Source organism: Mustelus asterias, chromosome 2, assembly GCF_964213995.1.
Source record: "Mustelus asterias chromosome 2, sMusAst1.hap1.1, whole genome shotgun sequence".
Lineage (NCBI taxonomy): Eukaryota > Metazoa > Chordata > Chondrichthyes > Carcharhiniformes > Triakidae > Mustelus > Mustelus asterias.
In genome coordinates this window covers 57,068,501-57,087,891 of record NC_135802.1, presented here as the reverse complement: position 1 = coordinate 57,087,891, position 19,391 = coordinate 57,068,501, and the positions used below count along the sequence as shown (strand labels likewise).

Sequence of the window (19,391 nt, the reverse complement as noted above, 5' to 3'; positions counted from 1 at the left end):
CATACTGGCTGTGATGGCAGCAATTTGGGAAATTATAAACCATTAATACTTTTTTTTCCTACAAGTGTACTTTTCCTACAGTATATCCAAATCTTTGTTTGTATTTTGCATCCATATGTGAACTAAGTGAAGAGAGCCCATAAGCATGATGGTGGAAATGAAAAATGTCTCTCATACTGTAGGGGCTGTTGAGGGTAATGCGTAGTTAACAAGAACTGACTGATGATTTTTAACCTTGGGTTGTGTACAAAAGTGGCAAGAGCTTCATCCACCTGCACTGATACCCCTTTGCTGCAGGAAAAGCCTTCAGAAAATGTAAACAAAAATATATATTTTTTAAAAATGCAGAATAAGAAGAAATTAAATCAAGTATAGTATACAATTGCAAGGGAAGTTCTTTTAAACTGATCTTTTTTTTTCTTTTATCATTTTTATGGTGCAAGTTAAGGCCTTAAAATTCAATATAATAAATTATATTCAAACTTGTTTTCCACTATTATCAGGCTGCTAAGGTTAAATGTTAATGCTTAGCAGAATAATTAATATAGTATTTTATGCAATTGCTGTAAAGATAATTAAATTCAGGATAAGTTATATATCCCTCCTTAGTTTAATGCCTGTAAATGATTGTTGAATTGTGGTATTGACATTATCTAGATAATGTGTTCCAGAATGCTAATTTGTTTTTTTTAATAAAGGATATCTTGTCATTTCTTCTTATCTGTTGGGAAATCTGAGTTGAATTTTCAAATCTGCATTTAAAGGATCCCATAACATTAAGACATTTGGCTGTTTTCCAAATGTAGGGATAGGCTGAATAGCCAGAGGAGCGGGCACCCCTGCTATTTGTCATGTGTTTTGTTTGCTTTGTTTCTGTGGTGTTGTATTCTACCATCTTCAAAGCTGTCAGTTCAAATTTCGGCCTGTCGGGTTGTTAGGGCAACATCTCATTAAAGAAGATGCTTGAAGTAATTTGTGTCAGATTTTCATTTAACTGCATTCTGAGACAGAGCAAAGCTTTTCCTGCGGGTGTATTGCTTCCCCCGCCACTCCCCCCACTCCATTTCTACACCCCAGGCACAATGTGTTGATCTTTGTTTTCTAGAGCTGGAAGTTAAGTCGACAAAAATATAATGCAGTGGGTCTTTCCATTTTATTGAACTGTATCTGTCCCTTCACCGTATGCTCAGAGGGGAAAGAGCTCTGTACAAAGCCTAATGACTCCTGTCATTGTCTCCCACACATGTTGCACCATGTCCAATCCCTTTTGACAAAATAATTTCTGGTTAGTTATTTTTTTTGCGTGGTTCACTCAGTGCTGTAATCCATTTTAAAGACCTCTATTCTTATGACTTTTACATTTTGGGTTGGATATTCAATCTTTGATGTTTTAGGTCTGCTTGATGTAAAAGTATAAAATTATTCAATTATCAGTAATATTTAATTGGTAATTTTAATCACTTTCATTCTAATCATGATTAAATTTGCAGTAATCAAAATGTTAGATGAAAGAGAGAGACACGATCTACAGTATTTTGGTAATATATCCGAATGTATTGCATCCGAATATATATTTTGGTAACTGATATAGTCATAAGCTGGTATTTGGGCTGAAATAAGTTGAAGTGTCTTTGGATTTCAGACTGTTATTACTATTGCTGTTAGTTTATTGGCAGGCAAACAAAGCTAGTTGTGATATGTTCCAATTAATTTAATTAAGCAGACGAATAACTGTGGCAGGTCATTTACTTTTGGTAATTTTTGGGGGGGCGAGGATGCAGGATGCGGAGATGGAGCATGGGGCGGGGGGTGGGGGGATGCGGAGATGGAGTATGGGGCAGATGGTTGAACCTCATTCACAGTGTTGTTGGTGTGTTGTTGTACAAGTCAATTAACTAGGTTGCAGTATTGTGATTGAGGCACAGCTCTTCACAGTTTCCAGTCAATACATAACATACACTCGATTACTAAAGTCAGGATCAGTGTAGTACACCATGTGCCAAAACAATAATGGAAAAGCAGAATCAGAACATGATAAAGTAAAAGCTAAACGAAAGCAGTGGTTGCTGAGAATCTGAAACAAAAATCAGAAAATGCTTGGAACGCTTAGCAGATCAGCCAAACGGGGGCAATTGGAACTAGCTTAGTCGTTTTTTTTAAAAAAAGGACGGCATGGACAAGTTGGGCCGAAGGGTCTGTTTCCATACTGTAAACCTCTATGACTCTCTTGATGGCAAAAACAGACAATTAATGGTCATCTGGCTTAACTGGGAGGCATTACAGATGAACAATATCTAAAACTGAACTAAAGGAAAGGGAGAAGTGAAAAGGACAACACACTGATGAATGGGTACACATGCATTGGAAACATTCTTTGAGCAGCATAAATCATCATCTGAAAAGACATGGATTTTTTCTGGGCAGTCCCTCGGGATTGAATGTAACTTCCTTCCACTCTGGTGAGAAGGGTTCTGATCACACAATATGCCTGCTACATGTGCTTGGAGAATCAAGTGGGTGAGTTGTTGGGAGGTTTTGCTGCTCTCTCTGCCTCGATCTCGCCTGTGTTCCCAAAGATGTTTCTTGATGTGTTTGGTACCTTTCCAAATGAATCTTCTCCATTTTGGTTGGTCACATCGAGGATTCCCACGAGTTGATGGGGATGTTTGAATTCTTTAGTGATGCTTTAAGGACGCTCCAAAGCATTTTTGCTGTCTTCCTGGGAGTCTTTGTGCTGTATTGCAATAGGTTTTGATGCATATGAATGCAATGTCCAACCCAGCAGAGCTGGTTTTATGATTCGAGCCGTGATACTGGACGTGTTGGCTTGGGGGAGGACACAGCTGTTGGACCATTTTTCTTGCCACCAAGATTGAAGGATCTTGTGATGGATGCTCATGGTACACTACTGAGGTATCTGCTGTAGGATATTCAAGTCTCTGAAGCTTAGAGGAGCATGGGATCACTGCTGCCTGGCAAACCATGATCTTTGTCCGTTTTCTCACATCCTTTACAGAAGGAGTCGACAATGACTTGGAGCTCAGTTTCTGACTGAGCCCCCAGACAAGCATCATCTGCGTATTGAAGTTGGAATGATTTTAAATTTTGAATTAAAGGCAGTGTAGATTGAACAGTTCCCTGTCCGTCCTATCAAATATCCCCACATCTGTGGATAATTTGCTGGAGGTGAGATGCAGTATTGTTGTGAGGAAGACGGGGATGAGGATTGGTGTAGTGATGCAACTTTCACTGAGACAGGGGGCAAAATTCTCCCCAAAAAATTCAAAGTGTCGAATTCGCATGAAAACTGGAGTAATTCACACTGGTTTTCTCAGTGGGAGTTTAGAGAAGAGTCTTCCACACTCTGTGCACTGCAGAGGCCATGAGCGTGAATATTATTACATTTCAAGGTTTGGGGCCTATTCCTGCTAGAGAGGTTGCGCTGAGCATGCCACTGCATATGCGCCGATCTGTCAGTGCTGAGATTGGCGCATGTGCAGTGGTCCACCGACCTCTCCCAGGCCCACCCCCATCCCCCAAGTAGGCTGACCGCCTGCCCCGATCACTGACCTCCCTGCTTCCCCTACCGATCCCTATGCAGAGTGGCAGTGAGATGCCCCCCCCATATGCATTGCCCCATGCCTAATGGGCTGTGCCAAGGTGCCCCCTGTGCATTGGCACTTTGCCCCTTTGGCAGTGCAAGGGAGCACAGTCTGGCAGTGCTAGGGTACCAATGACCCAGGGGCAACCCCCAATCCCACCACCTGACCCTCTGGGAGGGGCCCCGATTGCTCCCCCCCTTCACTCCAGCGGGGTCGGGTCGCTAGCTCTCCGAAAGTGGGAGCTACTGTAATTCCCGCTGGAGGGAAAGACTCTGGCAGGGTGGGAGATGCTAGAGAGCCCGTGGACTTCAGTCTTGGGCCTGCTAATGCTATTTAAATTATATTACAATGACCATGTAAATGGTCTTTGCGCTTCCCTGCCAATTTCTGGCATGGAGCAGATGCTGCCGGAAATCCGGCACTGGGAGACACAAGTGAGATGCGAACACTCGCGTGAATCCCGCAAATTGGCCGACACGAGAATCTCCCAGCCTGCAGCGCTAAAATAATTAGGGCAACGGGACAGGAGAATCACGGCCAGGGTTTGTGATGTTTCCATTGAGGCTCATAGGTGGGGGATGGTAAAGAATTCAACCTTCAGTTGACAGAGTCAATGAGATCAGTAAAGGCATGTGGAGCAGTTGGTGCTGTTGGCTGCGTTGTTCTTGGATTTGACGCATGGTGAGGGTTATGGTACCTATTGATTGGGGGAAAAACAACTCCATGACTCTGGAAGGGGCTTTTTGGCCACTAGAAGGAGGCATTTGAGGTGGACCCTTTCAATGATCTTCCCTGTGGCAGTCGGCAGGGAAACTCCTCTTTAGTTACTGCAGTTGGACTTGTCTCCATTCTTGAATATAGCCAAGATCCTCTGATAGGCACTCCACTTCCCAATGAGGGATATGAGGATGTGCAGCCTATGAGGGCGTCTGGCCATGCCAAAAGTGTATCTGTACCATGTTTGAGTTCCAGCAGAAATTCCATCTGCTGAGGATCTTTTGTATGTCAGCTTTCAAAAAGGTAAGATTAATCAGGGTCAGCCAGTGTGCGTTTGTTATGGGAAGATTATGTAGCATTCTTTGTTGAGGTATTTAGGAGGGTTGCTGAGAGTAGTGCAACTGATGTTCTCTATGGATTTTGGGTAAGGCAGACCAGTCAGTAAATTAAAAGCCTGTGGACTCCAAGGGAATTTGGATCCAAACTTGGCTCAGTGGCAGGAAGCCAGGAAGGGTGGTTGATGGTTGTTTTTGTGACTGGAAGGTTGTCCCCAGTGGGATTCCACAGGGTTCAATATTTGGTCACTTGGTTTCTGTGGTACATATCAATGATTTGGACTTGAATATAGGGACACAAACTGGCTGTGCGGTTGATATTGAGGAAGAAAACTGGGACCTGCAGGAAGATATAAATGGACTGGTAAGATGGGCAAATGGAGTTCAATGTGGAAAAGTGTGAAGCAATGCAGTTGGAGAAGGCCATCAAGGCAAGGAGCTATACAATAAATAGTAGGATTCTGAGAAGTGTTGAGGAATGGAGGAACCTGGAGTGCATATTCACAGATCTCCAGTAGCAGGACAGGTAGATAAGGTGGTCAAGAAGGCATTTGGATATTTTATTTTATTAGCTGAAGCCTTTGGTTAATGCACCAGGACCTCTGACTTGGTGACCATGTCCTTTTAACAGATGTTGAGGATACATCTGAGACAGCAAAGGTGGAAGCTGTCCAGCCTTTTCTCCTGCCTAGTATATGTTGTCTAGATCTCACCACTGTAGAGGAGTATGCTGTGGATGCACTTGATAAACTTAGAGTAAGTTGTTTTGAGTCAGGTTGCTGTTGTTCCACACTGTCTTACTCTGCTTGGACACAAAAGCTGCAGCTTTTGTGATGCGTGTCTTGATTTCAACCCTAAGGGACAGATTACTGGTGATTGTGGAGTCTAGATATATGAAGCTATCAACAACCTCCTGCGTCACAATCTCAAATGCTGATTCGTGGTTCAAAAGTCCTAGAGCATGCTTATTCCATCAGCATACATTCATTACTAAACCAATGATTTCGCTCAACCACATTCATTGAACAAATGACAGTTGTATTCCCAAAGATCTTCTGAACAGTGAGCTGGCCACTAGATCATGATCTACTAGATGTCCATACCTGCTCTATAAGGACACCTGCAAGTGAAATATAATTCTGATTTTAAATTAAAAAATGCATTTAACTGTTGCTCTTTACAATGCTATCTGTCCTGAGTATTTCCAGTATTTTTCGATTCTTCCTGATAACTTCCTAGTAACTGACTGAAAGAATCGCAAGGCAAGATTCAACCTTCATAATAACAAAGTCATCTCAATTGTGTGTGAAGAACACAATATTTGTAATATTTTGAGGGTTAAGTGTGTTTTCCATGAAGGAGGGTGTGTATGTGCGTGCATACGGATCTGGAGATAACAATGCATTGCTGTGTGAAGTTATGTACAAAGAAAGGGTTTACAATTTGGAAAAGGTCATCAATAAGACAAGATTATTAAATTTTATTTCACCCAAAAGAGGGCTGAAGGGAGAACATGAAAGATTTCTAGATCCTGGGAAGTGTAAATTTCAAAGAAGGATAAGGATAATGGAATCAAAATGAAAGAGGAGAAAAACAACTTGAAGATGTAAGAACTGTGTTGGGAGTGACCTTTAGGAGTGCTTCTCTGGGCTGGAAAAGAACCATCAAGAGCCAAATGGTGGCAGCTTTCCAGCCAAGCAGGGCTTTGTTTTAAAGTTTTTTGAATTTGCACAGGAGTGAGAAGTCACGTGACATACCTTCGTGATAGCAACAGTGGGTGGGTTGCCTTGCTGGATTTTTATACCTGGACATTCTTGCCTAAAGGCGGTTTATTTTGTGAGTTTAACCAAGTAGACAATCTTTTTGTGGAGGAATGTTCTTTAAGATCAATTTTAACTGTGTAAGTGTAATTGTGTGTGTGCAGGTTTTCTTTTTTGTTAATAAATGTTTTACTTTAATATTTAAAATCCCCAGAAGTGCTACTGGAGTTTCTGGCTTTTGACTTCATTTACCTTCTCGTAGTCAAAATACAAAAAGAAAGGAGTTGTGATAATTTTGTTAAGTTTCTCTTTGGGATTTAGTTTTTGCAGCAATTGCCATCTGCCTGATGATAAAATGTGTCCTTGGTTTTGATAATTTTATGATTCTCTTTTTCCAAACATGTAACTTTAAAAAAAACTTTTTAAAAAGTGTCAGAAAATGTGCTTTCTGTTCTCACAACAATGTAGGCTGACATTCCAGTGATGGACAGAGGGGTTAAACCTGCCCCCTCAGGTGTGTGTATGTAGGTGGTACTATTTTGAAGAAAAGCAGGGGAGTTATCCCTGATGTCTTGGTTAATATTTATTCCTCAATCAAGATCACAAGAAGAGATGATTTGGATATTATCGCATTGCATTTCCCATATCACAGCAGTGATTACTCTTCAAAAGTACTTTAGTGGTTGCAAAGCACTTTGGGCTGTCTGGTGGTCATGAAAAGTCTATCTTCCTGCTGTTGCTTTTGAGCATATTGAGTGACATTTCTTGTGTTAAATTGGGGAAAATTAAGATGATGTGCGTTTTGTCACAGTTATGTATTTCAGTAGTGGTCGATGAAATACCATGTATTTTCATGTAAACATGGTTTTGTGAATGGGAAATCATGTTTGACTAATTGTATTAGAGTTCTTCAAGGAAGTAACCAGCAATGTGCATTATGGGGAATCAGTAAATTTGGTGTACTTGGATTTTCAAAAGGCATCTGATTAGGTGCCACATCAAGAGTTACTACACAGTAAGAGCTCATGGAGTAGGAGGGTAACATGTTACCATGGATAGAGAATTGGTTGGCTAACATGAAACAGAAGGAATAAATGCATAATTTTGGGGTTGTTAAATTGCAACTGATAAGTTGTAAGGTTTTAATGTATAAAGCCTTTCTGATTCAAATTGCTACTAATTTCTAACACTAGGACTAGGGTCCTTAGTTGTGCTTGACCTAATCAGGTCCGAATAACTAATATTTAGGAGCCAATATATACTTAAAGCAGTAAAGGCAACATGCAAGTTTCTTAACCTTCAAGTTCCTAAAATTCCTTGAGCGTTGCCAGCACAGGTGATATCTTTCTCTTCTCTGTCTTAAAGTGACTTGAACCACTTCCATTAGAGTCACCCCAGAAGCAATGGTAACACTGTGCCAACTAAGTTTATGATTTTGATCCCTCCTACTTGTTCCGGGATCCAAGTAGTTCAAATTCATCTCTTCCATCGGCTGTGAATCATCTTGTGTAACCCCACCTGTAACTAAAGTCATATAGAATAAAGACAAATGTTTATCCCTTGTTTCTTTGCCACTCCCTCCAGAGTTTACATTCCATTGTGAACAAATACACTTCCTTTAGACACAACACATTTTGTTTAACTACAGTAGGGAGTCACATCCTCTTGTCAGTAATGTACCTATCATAAACATTCATATGACCATACTGCAACCCATTCCCACAAATACTAAAACCATTACGAACAAATGTTTTTTCGATCATAATGTCAAAAACGAAAAGCTTCCTTCTAATAGTGATGTTCTGCCCCATAAATATAGTTAATCAATTAAATCAATGCATGGGTTTTGCTTAATGATGGTCATCCAAAGTTCAAACTACTTTTAACCATTCCTTCAACGTCAATTTCAAACAAAGCACCTAATTATATCGTGGACAATTAAGAGAGCATCTAGCTGCTTGACTCTTGGCAACTTAGTCATAAAATAATTTGTTCCTCACAAAGAGCAGTTGCGAATATCCCAACCGCCTTGACTGCCCATTGTCTCACTATAACAGAAATACAAACTGAACTATTCAATTAATCTGTAGTTAACAAATAAAATTCGTAGATGTTACAGATGAACAACAAACCCTAAAAATTACAATTATCAAAATCTTACAATCTCCAATAGCTGTTCACAACCAGATGGAATGAGAAATCTCACTTTTATTATTTAAATTTTGAGCTAGAGAGGTTAATTGGCAATCATTACATTAAAAGGGTATGTAGACTATTAATCACGGTGTGAACTTGTTCGCTTTGACAGAAAGAATAGAAAAGCAAAATGGAGAGAGATTGCAAAATTCTGTGGTACAAAGAGATTTGGGTGTCCTTGTACATAAATCACAGTTGGTATCCAGGCACAGTAATTGACAAGGGCAATGGAATATTAAAGCAGGAAATTTCTGTTATGGTTGTATAGTGTGTTGGCGAGACCATATCTGGCATGTTGAGTACAGTTTTGGTCTTCTTACTTAGGATATAAGTGCATTTTCTCTCTTTAAAGGTTGTTAGTATGTGGCAGTCTCTTCCCAAAGAGCAGTGGAGGCAGGGTCATTGAATATTTTTAAGGCTGAGTTAAATAGATTGGTTGACAATGAAGTGAAAGGATGGTAGAAGAGAAAATGAAGTGAGGCTCATGGGGCCAAGTGGCCGATTTGTTCTAATGTATGTATGAAATAAGCATACATTTGAAAAAATCTCTTTTTAGTAAGAAATTGGATCCCTGCAGACACTCTGACTTGATTTTATTTGATTTATTATTGTCAGGTGTAATAGTATACAGTGAAAAGTATTGTTTCTTGCGCGCTACACAGACAAAGCATACCGTACATAGAGAAGTAAAGGAGAGGGTGCAGAATATAATGTTCCAGTCACAGATAGGGTGCAGAGAAAAATCAACTTAATGCGAGATAGGTCCATTCAAAGGTCTGATGGCAGCAAGGAAGAAGGTGTTCTTGAGTCGGTTGGTATGTGTCCTCAGACTTTAGTATCTTTTCCCCAGTGGAAGAAAGTGGAAGAGAGTATGTCCAGGGTGCGTGGGGTCCTTAATTATGCTGGCTGCTTTTCCAAGGCAGCAGGAAGTGTAGACAGATACAAAGGATGGGAGGCTGGTTTGCATGATGGACTGAGCTTCGTTCACAACCCTTTGTAGTTTCTTGCGGTCTTGGACAGAGCAGGAGACATATCAAGCTATGATACAACCAGAAAGAATGCTTTCTACGGTGCATCTGTAAAAATTGGTGAGAGTTGCTGTGGACATACCAAATTTCCTTAGCCTCCTGAGAAAGTTGAGGCATTGGTTGGCTTTCTTAACTATAGCGTTGGCGTAGAGGGACCAGGACAGGTTGTTGGTGATCTGGGCACCTAGAAACTTGAAGCTCTCGACCATTTCCACTTCATCCCCATTGATGTACACAGGGGCATGTCCTTCACTACACTTCCTGAGGTAGATGACTATCTCCTTCATTTTGCTGACATTGAGGGAGAGATGATTGTCGTTGCACCAATTCACCAAATTCTCTATCTCTTTCCTGTATTCCGTCTCATCATCATCCGTCTCCAGCAGTCTGCAAAGTGTATAGTTGTCCTCACTATCGCCTATTCTTGCCCCATCACATACAATCAAGGTGTTTCTGCTGGGCAACTAATCTTTTGCAAACTGGTGAAATTTACTCAAAATAGTAAATAAGTTTGAGCTTTGGGTGCATCTGACTTTGCCTCAGACTAAAGTGTCCCTTCAAACAACCAGGGCACCTGAAGTAATATGTTTTCTATATGCTCTGATACAATTTATAACCTGCTGATCATTCATCCGGGCAGTTTTAAAATTTAAAAGCCTGAACTTGTTTTCCCTTGGCTGTAGATCACAACACTGATCAATCATAAGGAGAAACCAAAGAAGTCCGAGAAAACACTACGAGCAATTCAGCGGGTAGGGCAAGCAGTGAGTCTGGCTGTTGGAAGATTTGTTACTGTTGGCGAAGCAATAGCTAATGAAAATGAAGAGTTAAAAGAAGAAATGTACTTTGCTTGCCAGGAGGCGCGGAAAGCAGGTAGGTTCTGTCTTCTGATGCATTACAAATAATTTGGGCTGAAATATTAATGGTGCGTGAACTCAGTGTGCTACTACTAATGTGAAAATTGACCACCATGTGGCAAGCGGAGGTGTACTATTAATTTCACAAAAACAACATCTTGGGTTTGATCTTCTCATGAGTTTCATGAAGTTGCTACCTTTTCACATTAATTACAAAGTAAATTTACCACTACAAGTTTTTTTTTTGATGTCCAGTAATTAGCACATGTATCCTTTTAACGTAGTGATTGTAAATGACTGCCAATCAACCTCTCTAGCCTAAAATTTAATAATAAAAGTGAGGCTTCTTACTCTATCAGGCTGTAAACTGCTTTTGGAGATTCTTAAAAACTAATCCTTTTCCTTTCTGCATATTTCTCCCCCTCCTAATCCAATCTTTCTTGCACTAATTCATCCTACGTAATTCAGCCTCACTTTTAGTCCTTCCTCTTGCTCCAGCTTGATTTTCAAAGCTGGTTAAGAGGGTTAATTGTTTGTCCCATTGTCCATCGTGATCCCAGATATCCAGTACTCTTCTGAGGAAGTGCTGTCTTTCCTATGAGATATTAAACTAAGGCCCCTTCTGCTCTTTTGAATTAATTAAAAGATTCCACCATTTCGAAGAAGAGCTGGGAAGTGATCCCTAGCATCCTGACCAATATTTATCCCCCAAAAAACATTGTTAAAAAACAATCACATTATCTGGCCACCATCACGCTGTTTGTGGGAGCTTGCTGTGTACAGATTAGTTTCATACATTATAACCATGACTACACTCGTGCTTATTTGGCTATAAAGCACTATGTGAGATCCTGGGGCTGTGAAAGCTCCTATACATATGCAACTCTTCCTTTGAGTACAAAGTACTTTTTTTTTATTCATTTGTGGGACATGGGCATCGCTAGTTGCCCTTGAGAAGGTGCTGGTGAGCTGCCTTCTTGAAACGTTGTAGTCCATGTTCTGTGGGTTGACCCACAATGCCGTTAAGGGAGGGAATTCCAGGATTTTGATCCAACGACTGTGAAGGAACGACGATATATTTCCAAGTCAGGATGGTGAGTGGCTGGGAAGGGAACTTGCAGATGGTGGTTTTCCCATTTATCTGCTGCCCTTGTCCTTCTAGGTGGAAGTGGTCGTGGGTTTGGAAGGTGCTGTCTAAGGATCTTTGCTGAATTGCTGTAGTGCATCTTGTAGATAGTACACACTGCTGCTACTGCGCGTCGGTGGTGGAGGGATTGAATGTTTGTAGATGTGGTGCCAATCAAGCGGCTGCTTTGTCCTGGATGGTGTCAAGTTTCTTGAGTGTTGTTGGAGCTGCACCCATGCAGGCAAGTGGGGAGTACTCCATCGCACCCCTGACTTGTGCCCTGTAGATGGTTATAATCCTGAAGCTAGTCCTAATTGCTCGCATTTGGCCCAAATCCCTCTATACCCATTGTACCCATGTAACTGTCTAAATGCTTTTTAAAAGACAAAATTGTACCTGCTCTACTACTACCTCTGGCAGCTTGTTCCAGACACTCACCACCCTTGTGTGAAAAAATTGCCCCTCTGGACACTTCTGCATCTCTCCCCTCTCCCCTTAAACCTATGCCCTCTAGTTTTAGACTCCCCTACCTTTGGGAAAAGATATTGACTATCTCGCTGATCTATGCCCCTCATTATTTTATAGACCTCTATAAGATCACCCCTCAGCCTCCTACGCTCCAGAGTTCACAAAATCAAATTTCTGTATCTCAGTCAAAATGGCAATGGGATTTTGGATCTGGAAATCCTGCTCCCATTACCAACAGATTCTATTTGCATTGGGGCAGTGGGAGGAAAGGAGATGAGATGGTTCACACCTTGGGGGAAACCTGAACACAGCCAGGGTCATTTGAACTCAGCATCGAGTTTGAACAGACCCCCATTTTGCTGGAGCGAGGTCTGTTTGCTGCAGTGTATGACTTACAATTTTTAAAACCTGAATGAGTGTAGAAGGTGGGTAAGAGTGGAACTGTCAAGCTGTTAATTTATTTTTTTAAAGATAAGACTGCCTGCTATATCAGAGGGTTGAAAAAAAGCTGTTTACAATTTCAATACCTGTTTGTTGACGTAACCCTAACAGCTATCATTATAGTATGCTGCTTGATTGCTCCTGCAACATATTAGTGTTTGGTTTGTCTGTCCACATTTTCATTTTCAGCTCGAGGTTATCAAGGGATTAACTATCTTTGATGTGGGGATAGGAATACAAAATGTTTGTTTTTATGAGGGATTAGGCATCGGAAGGATTTAAATGTAATGATCAGTCTTTTATTAATAATACAGTGAAGTTGAATACTATGAGATCTGTAATTGATACTTTATTTCATCTCAGCATTGCTTCTGAAGTCAGGCCATGCTAGATACTAGTTGAGTTGGTATAGAGGCTGTAACAGTCAAGGGTTGTGGGGGGCATAGATCGGCACAAAGAACAATACAGCACAGGAACAGGCCCTTCGGCCCTCCAAGCCCGCGCCGCTCCCCGGTCCAGGATTGAATCCTGAATCCAGGATCCCCGCCCAATTTTCCAGCCTATCTACATACTAATATCCTATCCACCGAGCTGTCCCTCACAGCTATGATGCTTTGTTCATCACAACCTATTAACTCACCCCTACCCACCCATTCCAGACCATGTGATCTCCAGGGAGAGGCGAAAACCCAGAGTGAAAACCCCAGGGCCAATATGGGGAAAAGAAAATCTGGGAAATTCCTCTCCGACCCCCTGAGGCGATCGAAACGAGTCCAGGAGATCACACTGGCCCTGATCGGAAAATGCTTCCCAACCCTATTCATTTCCACTTCCACGAACACCATATGAATTCCCTGCCCCCGAGTTGGAATAGGGGCTATAAGGGGACTGGAGAATACTGCTTTGGATACCCTGAAGTAGTCTATTGTATACAGTTATGACTTGTTAATGAAGGCTTATTAACATCAAGCCTTTATTAACAAATCATAACTGTATAAATAGAGGGTATAGGTATGGAACTGACTCAATCTTCAGCCTTTACATGTCCATCTCTAGACTGACCCTGGCTCTGGGTCAGGTGCCTTCTTACATCACTATGGGTGCTGCAGTTCTCATTCCCACATTAACCCTGTATGTACCATACCCTACTACAACCCCCCTCCCATCCCCACAAAACCCCCATGTCTGATCCCATGGATTTAGAGTTATTTTAATATACTTCAAGTTACACATCTTGTGCATTTATCTTTTGTTTCAACCTTAACGCTTTTTCAACATTATTGTTGTTAAAGTATTAACATGAACAACATTCTGATTACGCCTTATCCCTTCAAGTCCTTGAAGTTAGAGGTACAGGTGACCTGGAAACCTTGTAACCCTTCCACATCTCATTCACCATTCTGTTAGGAGAATTGTAGGCCCTGGCAATTCTGTTTTTTGTTGTTGCTTTGGAGGCCGGATTGGCATTTGGGTATGGTTTCATTTATTTCTCCCATTGCTTAATGTTAAACCATGACTGGTTGGTCTGGCTGGTTTGGTGGCTGTTGATACTCTTGATTATTTCTTACATGATAGACAAAAATGGTATTTATCTACTTGGTGGTGCCTTTTCTTTCTGGGCCACCGAGAAGCTCTCTGAGCCCGAGGAAGGGTGTTCTTGTGAGAAGAAGATTGAGTAGCGTGTTCGCCCCTGTTTTTTGTTGTTATGAGGCTCTAGCATCCCTTGTGGTTCTGCCACATGAGCTGGAAGTTCCTGTGTGTGCATAGAGGTTGTTCTGTCTACCCACTGTGCCATTATCTAGTTGGAGGTAGAGGCTCCTCAGATTGTTGTATTCTCGCAGCACTTCCACTCGAGGTACGCGATAGATTGATCTGCCCATTGGGGACTTTCCAGCGTCTGGAACACTGATGGACAAATCTGCTTTGCAAAGAAAGAGATTGCAGATGAAATCAAAGTCTTGCATCACTGTGTGGGCTGCACTGTGCTCAGTCTTGCTTTAAAACTGCATGTACCAGACCGTACTACTACAGGGACTTGAAGGTGAATGGGGTCATGGGTTGGCACAATTTGGCATAGAGACTGTAAAGATCCATGGGGATGAGGAGAGGGGTGTCGGTTGGCATGGAGGATATGGAGAGCATGGGTTGGAGCCAGAAGGGGCTACCTTTATCACAACTGGGATGAAGCCCAGAACTCTGAGGTGGGCCTTTTAACCAGTCTGCGCTGACACTTGACATCCCCCGTGGCTGCCTCTGAAATATTTCCGGGGACAGCAGACCCGACTCCAGCATGCACCTGCGCCCCGGATGAAAATCTGACCGGCTTGGGCCGTTTCTCCCAGGGCCTGTGTGCTGAGCTGGAAATTTTCCCAACTCAGCATACCCTCCTTGGGAGTGAAAATCTGACAAAATCTTTTTTTAAAATCCCAACATGTTCTGTGAATGAAGTCAGTAAAAGCTACTTGAGGTATTTGACTGGTCAAAATTCTGGTGCCTGTTATATTGTAGTTGGTGGCTTTGGAGGAAAATATGAGTGACTCTGTTGATTGCTGGTTGGTAGCTTTTAGTATCTGCTGAAGTTTATAATAAGTCACATGACTCAAATATCCAACAGAGTGCTATAAATCAAAATGGTGATCTTGCTAGACAATGGTCAGTTGAAGCACTTGCTTATCGCATATATACTTTGTAATGCCTTTGAAATGCGACACATTTGATATATTTTGAATAGTTTTTTGTGGCTCTACTTCTGTTGGACTTGAATCTTAATATTGCATTCCTCTTGATTGAGGCTTTATGTAATATAATCAGCATCAGAAAATTACCTCTATTGCATTCACTTGAACTGTGCAAAAATAATTTGATTCTACATTTTGCCAGTCCAAATTCTGGTTTGTTTGGAATAATTTGAGTTGGGTAACACGAGAGTGATGTGAAGCTGATTGTGGCCCTGTCACTTCAAGTGATAGTGATGGGGGCCTTTTTTGAGAGATATGCTATTAGTAATCTCAATGATTTATTGGTTTAAATGGCTGACCAAGTGAAAGGCACTAGATAAATGTAAAATCTTTATCTAATATGATGCTTTTGCTGTAGTAATCTGGTTCTGACAAGCCTACTTATCGCAGCTCATGCCATTCTGATTTGAAGCCTATTTATTGTGTGTCCCTGAAAAGTGAACACTTATGCATGCACACAAAGATTTTCTGTTGATATTAGTCAATACAAATATTAGGGAAGTTCAGATTGTTAGTATTACAACTCTAATTGAAATCAGCAATGATTTTGATTTAATTGAAAATGCTGTAGTCACTCAGACTGAAATTTTCATAGAATCCTACAGTGCAGAAGGAGGCCATTTGGCCCGTCGAGACAGCACTGACCACAATCCCACCCAGGCCCTATCCCTGTAACCCCACAGTCCTAATGCCCCGGACACTAAGGGTCAATTTATCATGGTCAATCAACCTCACCCGCACATCTTTGGGCTGAGAGAGAAAACCGGAGCACCCGGAGGAAACCCACGCAGGCACGGGGAGAACGTGCAAACTCCACACAGACAGTCACCCAAGGCTGGAATTGAACCCGGGTCCCTGGCGCTGTGAAGCAGCAGTGCAAACCACTGCGCCGCCTTGATTTCTCTCAAATGCAAATTGAAAATAAGGCATGTGGCAAATGTGATTCCACTGGTTTTGCATTCCCACCAATTTTAGCTGTGTTGACTTCAGAAATTATAAACGGCCGTTACAATGGCAGAGGGCTAATCATTGCACTCCTCATTTTGTTTCCACCTGGATCCACGATTAATAAAATTTTTGGACTATTTATCTGACTTGTATCCCGTGTATCCAACTTTGATGTTGATGTGATTGAAGATAGAAATTCTTTAAAATGTTGCTTTGTTGCTACTGGTCTTGTGCCCTGAGAAATTACTCGTGGCCTTTAATGTCTGTGCAAGCAATTTGCAGCTTCCGCCATAAGCAGCTGTGCTCAGTTGGACACAGATAATGTTACCTGCGATGGGAAATGACCTTTCAGCATTTCCACAATTATAATTTGTTTTGAATTGTTGATCAAAGCAGACATTTCAGATCTAACTTTCTTGAGATTATGTGTGGCTGAGCAAATCGGCTGTGTGCTGCAATGAAATTGATTTTCAGAAGCATCAGTGATGGGGGAGCCACTGGACCGCAAAGACCTGATTAACATTAATGAAGGTTTGAACAATGTTTGGAATAAAAAGCTGGTATTATTCGATACCTGACAGTGCCAGTAAGGGTACAAGGGAAATATTGGTTCAACCGTATGAGCTCAGCTTTCAATCTTTGAATTAAATGGCAGCCGATGATTTTTTTAAAGTCATAGATCATAGAATCCTACAGTGCAGAAAGAGGCCATTCGGCCCATCGAGTCTGCACCGACCACAATCCCACCCAGGCCCTATCCCCATATCCCTACATATTTTATCCACTAATCCCTCTAACCTATGCATCCCAGGACACTAAGGAGCAATTTTAGCATGGCCAATCCAACCTAGCCCGCACATCTTTGGACTGTGGGAGGAAACCGGAGCACCCGGAGGAAACCCATGCAGACACGAGGAGAATGTGCAAACTCCACGCAGACAGTGACCCGAGCCGGGAGTCGAACCCAGGTCCCTGGAGCTGTGAAACAGCAGTGCTAACCACTGTGCTACCGTGCCGCCCAGTCATTTCCCCAGGGCGGCATGGTGGCACAGTGGTTAGCACTGCTGCCACACAGCACCAGGGACCCAGGTTCAATTTCTGGCTTGGGTCACTGTCTGCACAGAGTCTGCATGTTCTCCCCGTGTCTGCGTGGGTTTCCTCCGGGTGCTCCGGTTTCCTCCCACAGTCTGAAAGATGTGCTGGTTAGATGCATTGGCCATGGTAAGTTCTCCCTCAGTGTACCCAAACAGGTGCTGTAACGTAGCAACTCGGGGATTTTCACAGTAACTTCATTGCAGTGTCAATGTAAGTCTACTTGTGACACTAATAAATAAAAAGACTTTAAACATTGTTATTTTTGACTTTCCCTTTATGAATGACAGTTCTGTGTATTTGAATCTCCACAATATTTTTGAGCAACTGGAAAGACTAATGCAAAGCATACTGCATTTGCATGTTTAAATTGAAAATTTAAACTTGTGCACCTAAAAATTGAATCAAATTCTAAATTGGAAGTCCATGTGGTTGCCTTGTTATGACTGAAGGATGGGCGTTATTTATTGAATAGGTGTTAACTTGAATGAGAGATGAAATGATGGGGAGAGTTTTAATGTTACCCGCTCTGTGGCAACAAGACAGGAGGACAGTTAAATTACTCTGGGTTACTGACCCACTGCAAAGCTACCTGGATCCTGTTTCGTCTGATTTTAAATGTGCCTTTCTGAACAGGCAGCTAAGGAACCTGCCTGAAACTCTGGGTAATTCTTCAAAATATGCTTGTGTAGTCCAGTAACATCAGCTAGACTCATTTTAGCTCAGTCATGAATGAGGAAGTTGTTGCTGCTATTCTACCAGGCAGAGACAAGTCAGAATAGAGTTGGGATGTGATGAGTCACTAAACGATAAGCTTTTAAACTTGCCTTTGTGAGGCCAGGAAGAACAAGAGGCGGGTAATGAACTGACGGCATAATAATGAGGCCCAGCGGCCAAAACCAGGTGGTCAGGATCTGAACTCTGGCAGTTTCCCTCTGGGAAGTAAAATTATGACGTGTTAATTAAGATTAATTTAGTACCTACTTGGGGTTATTTTGATATGCTTGGTAGTTATGTTGTGGTATTGTTTGGGAAATTTGAAATGGCAGGTGTTGACATTAACATTGACTGAAGGCCCCCATTTTAACTTTTACAGTAAAAGAAACCAAACCTAATTCTTGGTCTTTAGGGAAGCTATTGGCATTGTTAACTGATTCAAATTTGTTGTTGTTTTTGATGTTAAAACAATGGTTTTGTTTTATTTATTTGTATGAGCAAACCACCCAAGATAACCCTGGCAATCAATTGCTATCATCCCATTAGAAGAGTGGTACATATTGTTTTATGTCTTATTCATTTTATCCCGTTTTTTGTGCTTCATGGGAAGCTGTGAAAGTGCAATTTTCTCTGAATGCGCAAGATGGATAATTGCCTTTTTGTGAAACCTCTCCTGCCAGTTCTTTGTGTGAGGTTGTGCCCTGTATTCTACTCCTTTGAAGGCAGTGTATTTCTGAGTGAGACTCCAAGTTTTAAGTACTCCAGTGTCCCTTTGACTACACTCCCCCACTAGAGCAAACATGTAGCATGCTCTCGTACCCATTTAAAAAATATTTTTAATTAAGGTCCGACCCAAAGGATTCATTTTCCTGGCAGCCACTAATCTCTGTTTATGTGAACTGTTACTGTGGTTACCAGTTACAGGATCAATATGTCAGTTGAAACATTTTCGTGCAACGCTTATTCGTTTTTTTGAGATCGTAAAGTTTCTTTCTCTGCATAATAACTGTTCCATCAAAAAGAAAGAAGAACTATTCTCATCCCACTAAACTTGCAGCACTTGAAGTTATTTGGAACATTCTCTGTTTATCACTCAAATCATTGTTAAATCACTTCTAGAATATTGATAGTTCCCATGTTAATTTTTCACCAATCTGCTATCTTTAGATTAACTGTGTCCACTTCCAATTTCAGAATATTATGAAATGCTTTTCATTTCTGTTTGTTGTTCCTGTTGTGGTTTGCCTCTACAGAAATTAAATGCAGTGTACAGTCTTTAGCCAAAAAGCTGGGTTTACGTATGAGCCTTGTGTGTGCACATGTGTGGGGGGGGGGGGGTGTGCATGGGTGTGTAATAATTTTATAT

General features: G+C 41.5%; 1 protein-coding gene across 2 annotated transcripts in view; it reads left to right on the top strand.

Annotated features, from left to right (window-relative positions):
* Positions 1 to 19,391, top strand: part of ctnnal1 (catenin (cadherin-associated protein), alpha-like 1) — a 333,318-nt gene that overhangs the window by 151,709 nt on the left and 162,218 nt on the right. For both annotated transcript variants that reach the window (XM_078235777.1, XM_078235766.1), the window contains exon 2: positions 10,322 to 10,511. In XM_078235777.1, coding sequence (XP_078091903.1) covers positions 10,322 to 10,511 — 190 coding nt within the window. The remainder of the gene's footprint in view (positions 1 to 10,321; positions 10,512 to 19,391) is intronic.